This window comes from Cibotium barometz, chromosome 25 (assembly GCF_041138505.1).
Source record: "Cibotium barometz isolate CiBa-2024 chromosome 25, ASM4113850v1, whole genome shotgun sequence".
Classification (NCBI taxonomy): domain Eukaryota; kingdom Viridiplantae; phylum Streptophyta; class Polypodiopsida; order Cyatheales; family Cibotiaceae; genus Cibotium; species Cibotium barometz.
Genome location: NC_141070.1, coordinates 24,310,980 through 24,317,937, shown reverse-complemented (window position 1 = coordinate 24,317,937; position 6,958 = coordinate 24,310,980). Strand labels below are relative to the sequence as shown.

The 6,958-nt window shown below is 41.7% G+C and overlaps 1 protein-coding gene across 2 annotated transcripts; it reads left to right on the top strand.

Moving 5' to 3' along the window:
- The first annotated feature begins 5,601 nt into the window (after positions 1–5,601).
- On the top strand, positions 5,602–6,757 carry LOC147624377 (uncharacterized). Of its 2 annotated transcripts, none has more exons than XM_086819943.1 (2): positions 5,602–5,839; positions 6,010–6,757. In XM_086819943.1, exons 1-2 carry the CDS (start codon positions 5,766–5,768, stop codon positions 6,320–6,322), a joined length of 387 nt encoding a protein of 128 aa, XP_086676069.1. In that variant the 5' UTR covers positions 5,602–5,765; the 3' UTR covers positions 6,323–6,757. The 2 variants fall into 2 exon arrangements, with proteins under 2 accessions (XP_086676069.1, XP_086676068.1); XM_086819942.1 differs by having other exon boundaries at positions 5,611–5,839; positions 5,995–6,757.
- Positions 6,758–6,958: the final 201 nt, after the last annotated feature.

Genomic DNA, 6,958 nt, shown 5'->3' with positions numbered 1-6,958 from the left:
CGTACAGTGCATCCTTGACATCGATTACACATACACTTGATCCTTTGTCCCAACCACACATCGCGATTACGATGACACATTGTCTCATCTTCACCAGAATTGCTTGAGGAGGTTGATGACATCCTATGTACAAATCAAAAAACACAAAATCATAATCTGTTTTTAATGAAAGTATAAAAATCGCGTGTATTTACGCGGCTACATCCTGAAAATTGCGTGTATTAACACGGCTATATCCTAAAAATCGCGTGTATTAACGTGGCTACTTCTTGAAAATCGCGTGTATCAACGCGGCTACATCTTAAAAATTGCGTGTATAAACGCGGCTAGATCCTAAAAATCGCGTGTATAAACGTGGCTGATTTATCATAAACGTAAAAATGCACGCGTTTCTGCACGCGACGACCTGTTTAAACTAAAAATAACCCGCCTTCCCCAAATAAACATTTTGAACTAACATATCTGCTCTCTTTTGTTTTCGCCTCTTCCAACATAGCACTAAACCTAAGTGCAAGGAGCAGACAAGGAGCACACACGGGTGAAGGAAACCGACCAAAAAGAAGACTCACTTTTTCAGAGGTGAGTCAGTTTGTCTTTTGCCTTGTCTCTTTCTTCAGATTTGTTTATGCTATTGTCTCTTTCCTTTATGGGTTTGTCTCCGTCCTTTTCCTTCTCTGGTTGTTGAACGATTCTGACAGGGGCGACAGTGGGCCTTTTATAAGGACACATTGTCGGAGGTCGGTTGTTTTCAAAAAAAATTTTTGCAGGTCGCGTGTAGAAACGCGTGTATTATCTGCGTGTATCCTGTCTGCACAGACTGTTCACGCGCATATACACTTTTTTGTGGATGGGTGTATACACGCGTTTCTGGACGGGTGTATACACGCGTTACTGTCGCTTCCTTCTTCTTATAGCCAGAAATGCTGTTGTGTTGTTGCCTCACCTGCCTCCTTCTCCTTGGCTGCTACAGCACCCAGCACATGGCACATCTCCTTCTCTTTGCTTCTTTTTGTTCAATCTGCTGTGAGCTTGCTTGCACTTGTTGCCATTCATTTACAACTCCAAGTTGAGGTTTCCAAGTGTGGCCATAAATATGGCTATTGTGAGCTCCTTGAGGTTTCCAAGTGTGGCCATAAATATAGCTATTGTGAGCTCCTTGAGCTCTAAATTGCATGTCTTTTACCACAGCATGCTTCATGAATGCATCCTTCTTGATACACAAGATGGATGTTGTGGTGATAGTGATGTAGTTTTTGAAGAGTTGTAGTAGGAGGATAACTCTGTAGTTCTGAGTGTTGTTGAAGATGTGAATTCTCTAGATAGTGATGTCAGTTTGATGGTGGAAAATCATATGTGCGCCTAGCTTGCATTTGTGCTTTGATGCAATCATGTATATACTTTTATTTTTGCAGATTCTTTATGGATATTCCAGGTTCTTCATCCGATCCATTTGCGTACAGCAATTGGCTGATGGAGATGCTAAATCATTTTGGGCGCCATCCTGGTCCAGTTGAGCTTACAGAGTACATGTATGCCCATCCCCCTCCTTCCATGCCTGGTGTCTATACCCCTACCGCGAGTATCCAGGGCACTCCACTGCCGTCTATGCCTACGAGTCCGACGAGACGGCATGCAGCTTCTCCTCTTCCACGCCCACCGAGGAGACATACCTCGTCCCAGACACACTCACGCACACCCTCCCAAGCACCATCACGTCAGGGCTCACAGCCACCATCACGTACTCCCTCAGAGCCACCGTCACGTCAGGGCTCACAGCCACCGTCACGTACTCCCTCAGAGCCACCGTCACATCAGGGCTCACAGCCACCGTCATGTAGACAATCCCCCACTCGTGACTCCACCCGCAGCAGTAGGAAGAGTGGGAGTGGAGGATGCGGCGGGTGCTTTGGTGGGAGAGGTATTAGGGCACGCGGTGAGAGAGGAGATAGAAGGAGAAGAGTTAGAGGAGACAGTTCGGAAGAGGAGGAGATGAGAGAGGTGGAGGGAGTGATCTGCTATGATGTGACGGATAGGGGCGGGATAGTGATGGATGCGAGGGGGAAAGAGGTAATGGAGTACATGCGTGGGGTAGTATCAAACTTGTATAGAAATTATTTTATTAAATTTAAAGATCAAAATAGCCGATTAGTTGGGGAGGTGATAGAGGCTATACATAGTCGGTACGCCAACCCCCCACATGCTACATTCTCGGATGTATGGGAAAGGACGCGAATAAGGGAGATCTTAAGCAATAAAAGATCTCACCTTAAAAAACTCGCGTACGATGATGGGCTAAATGTAGCTGCGGGTGGCTATTCTACCGAGAAACCTGCCCCCACTGCGCACAAACGCGAGTGGAAGGAGGCAAAGAAACGAGCAGAGGGTGGCGTGAAGAGCAGGCAGCATGTGGAGGCACGACGGATCCAGATGGAGACCATTGGATCGTCGCATTTCGGATCTGGCGGCGTCGAGTCATGGGAGGCAGAGTTCGTAAGTATCTTGCCACTTTATTTGATTGTTTACTTAATTCATTGATTCTATGATTGTTTTAATCTTACAAATTGTGTTGATTATGATACAGCAACGGGTTACGGGGAGGAAGCCCACAGCCCACGATACTGGGTATGCTCGCCGGCATAGGAGACGTGACACGTGGGCCATCTTCAGAGCCAAGGGACGTATTACGGATGCGCAGTTTGAGATGGCCATGAGACCATACGGTCGACAGGTACTTGAAAACTCTAAACGAATGATTTTGGTTTATTGAATTACATATATATATACTTATATACTATATATTATTTGAACAGGCACAAGCTGCTGATGATCCACCCGCCGCCACTGCAGAGGGTGGACGTGAGCACTACTCATCGGACATTCTGACCGATGTGAGCTCATCTGAGCATGGAGGGAGCACCGAGTCATCATCTGGGTCTGAGTAGTACTCAGACTTATAGTATCACATTCCATATTGATGATGTGGTTGTATATATATTTTTTGTAACTGAAGCCATGGGCTACTTCGACATATGGACTCCCTTGTATATATATGTGAAATTTTGATAGTAATATTGAATCGTGAATCGATAGTATTGCATTCATGTCTGTCTTGAATCGTGTATTGACAATGTATGCATTCATGTCGCTCTTGTCTTAATCTTCCTCATGTATATATGTGTGAAATTTTGATAGTAATATTGAATCGTGAATCGATAGTATTGCATTCATGTTTGTCTTGAATCGTGTATTGACAATGTATGCATTCATGTCGTTCTTGTCTTAATCTTCCTCGTGGATATCTTCCTCGTTGGATGGTCCAATGCACCCAAAAAAAAAATTCCAGAGAGTGTTATTGGGTGCTCGAATGCTGGAACAGCATTCAGGTACCAAATAGCACTCTCTGGATTTTTTTTTTTTGCTCTCTGTTCGCGTGTATAAACGCATCAAATCTGCAAAAAGTCACGTGTATATATGCGGATAATCTAAAAATACGCGTGTATAAACGCGTCAAATTTGAGAAATACGCGTGTATGAGCGCATCTGAAGTGACAAAACGCGTGTATACACGCTTGTATCAGCACGTCTAAACGCAACTGAACTGACAGAACGCGTGTATACACCCGTGTATCAGCGCATCTGAACAGTCCTATACACGCGCTTTTACACGCATGTCTCTGGCCGCGATTACACACGTGCTGATACACGGGCCCGCTACTTTTTTTCACAAGTCATTTTTAGCGGCTAGGAGCGCGAGTATGAGCCCGATCCCTTGTAGTGTAAATTAGTTTTCCTTCATATGTTGCCTAATATCAAAGCACACCTATCTTTGTGTTATTAGATCCCCTATTTAGGTACAGGGAACTACCCATGCTTGTCTTTTAAATTTTGAAGACCAAAGATGTTCTACCCATGCAATCACTCTAGCAAAATGTATTATATCAATGGGAGCTAATATGATTCATTAAATCATGCAATATATAGTGTATACACTCTATACATGGTATATAGGGGGTCTATTTATAGGCCTCCTTTAAATTATGTATACATGAGGGGTGTCTAGAATAGGGAAGGATGAATATATCATATACATTCTAATAACCTTTAATTAAAAGGTTCTAAGAACCTTTAATTTAAAGGTTCTAAGAACCTTTCATTAAAAGGAGGTTCTATACATTAGCGTTCCGAAAAATGTCTCAAAAATGTATTATACGGGATGTGATAGGAGAATTATTAAATTATCATTTTTAATTACACTTTGGAGAGATATAAAAGTGTTTATAGAAAAGTACATCTTTTGAGTTCATTTCTATTTTTGTAAAGCTTCTCACTAGCTTTTATGAGACAAACCTCGATTTCTTGTCCTCTTCCTTACATATACTTGTACATATTTCCGCTTGTTCACATAAATATATTCATTTCTTGGAACTATGTTAACTTGGTCAATGGAGCACCAAGCCCATATCATTTACAAGTCTCAAAAGAGCTCATAAAATATCCTAAAGTTGTACATGCATGTTCATATTATGAAGTGACTTAGACTTTTGATAGTGTTTTTTTATGAAATGTCTTCGAGTGAATTATATATTACCCAAGTTCACATCAGGTTTTAGGCTAGACTTTTGATTTTCAATGTTGAGATAATGAGTGCATGCACAAGTTGATAACTTTAAGGTACATTACAATGTAGAATCTTGGATGATAGAGGTAGGGAGTTGTGAGCTAGGATATGCAATATTGTTATTTATCTTCAAGGTCAATGTTGTATATAACTTTCCCATCACAATATTATTACTTGTAGAGGGAGGGACTTGGAGATGCAGACTTTGGCATCCAAGTCTCCAATCACTCCACAAGGAGGTGGATTTTATACTTATAAGAAAATTATTTTTCCAAAATGGGTGCCATCCATGAAAGGCCAATATAATGCTAGATAGAAATCTTTTTTGCCCATTTAAAATAGGGATTAGTCATTGAACCTATCCATTTTCATTATGTGAACGTACACTAAATGTTGGTGTTTTAATAATGTATAAAAATTTCTCCTATATTTAGGGCTATGAAAATCAATGACCGATTTTCTTTTATTCCAACATGTAAAAGTACAATATAATGCCATTCTTTTTTAATTCGCTTGATCTTTGATGGGCAATGGTAGTCAATGTGCATGACCTTTTTAAGCTAAAGCCTGAGAGCTTTCTATGACTGTCACATATTCAAATGAAGATAAATCATATACTAAATGTCAGTGTTTCAACTGTCATTGGCCATGGCCTTTGAACTAAGGAGTGAGTTTGTCAAGGTGTGATGATTGTCACTAAAATGGTCATTTCTGGCTGGTCCCCTCATCAAAGGATGTCCCCTTATGTCCTCTCAAGTTCCAAGGATATGCATGGCTCACGGATACCTTTGATCTCTCTTTTCAATGGCCGAATCGCTCGTGGATCTTTTTGTTCCCTTTAATCGCCATCAACAAACCTTTAACCTTAGAAAAAGCTATAAGGTAGGGGGATGGTGGGCAAGTGACGTGGATTCTTGTACGATCCTTATTTTAGACCTTAAGAAAATAGAAGAGCGTAGAACACTTTAGGACCATTTGGAATTGTTGTTGCTAGGGCACCTTAGTATAAGAAGGGGAGGACTTGAGAGAGAGAGAGAGTGTGAGAAAGTGCTTCCTTTTGGAACACCTTTGAAGGGGAGGACTTGAGAGAGAGAGAGAGAGAGAGAGAGTGTGAGAAAGTACTTCCTTTTGGAACACCTTTGAACTGATGGCAAGATTTCCGAAACAAAGCTTGGTTGCTAAGCTGCTTACACAGGAATGCAAGACCAAACCCCACACACGGTGAGTTCGGCGAACGCCCTTGATCAGAGCTTGTCGTCTTGCCAAAGCCGGTGCTCTGATCCTGTGCATATTACTTACGTTAACATGTAAACAGAGGCTTGCTGCATGTAATTGTGCACATAATTATTATTCCCTATAAACTTCTCTTTGAGCAGAATTTCTTGGAGCAGATTGGCGACATGTTTCTACACAGATCTCGCTGCAGGCGGCAAAGCAGGCGGCAAAGCAGGCGCAGGCGCAGCAGAAGAAGAGGATGATTCGAACCAGAGAGTGAATTTTCTGAGTCCTCCCGGTGATCACCACAAGGCCTGCAGCTACTGGTGGGCCCCACACCCATGCACGGGCGTGTGGCTCCCTGAAGGCCAAGCTCTACACAGCTGTGGCACTCCCGTCAACCACCACTCCCAGACCCACGAAGTGCAGGAGCCCTGGTTCCGAGAAGACGACGTCCACTTGGAACCCCCCGCCCCCCACGCTTCATGATCCTCGGTATAGTTTTTGGTTAATCTCATACTCTCTTCTTTTTCTCTCCATGTCATTTAGTAGACCTATCAATCCTTTGGTTCTTTATGTATAATAGTAAATCCTATGTACAGGTCATTTAGTAGACCTATCAATCCTATGGTTCTTTCTGCGCAATAGTAAGACATGCTAAATCCTATGCTTCTTATTATAGAATGATATTATCATTGTAAATGCACATCTAAACATAGTCATTTACCATCCCTCATTAGTAGTCCTAGTACTAGTTTCATCAAACTCTGTAAAATATAATACCTGCCCACTAGTTCCTAACTTTTCTTATATGCTCACACCTCTCCTTTCAGCTCATCTAGTCGCTCACTTTTACACTCATAACCATAGCGCTCTATTTGTAACTTCTTCCTTCAAAAGTATTACATATATACATATTGTTTATGAGACTGGGTGGTGGGACCAAAACAGTCCATGATGTTACTTCTTTTCTTAAAGGTCCATCATGTTCTAATTTTAGAACTTTTCTCGTCAAAAAAATAATTACAAAAGGCCATGTTGTTGTATTCAATACATTCTTTTCATCAAAATAACTATACTTTTTTGTGTCTTCACACATTGTGATTAATGTATCTACAATTAAGA

Coding starts and splice junctions, on each gene's coding strand:
- LOC147624377 (XM_086819942.1), top strand. CDS start 5,766: ATGGCAAGATTTCCGAAACAAAGCTTGGTTGCTAAGCTGCTTACACAG. Junction 5,840..5,994: donor AAGACCAAACCCCACACACG/GTGAGTTCGGCG, acceptor CTCTTTGAGCAG/AATTTCTTGGAGCAGATTGG.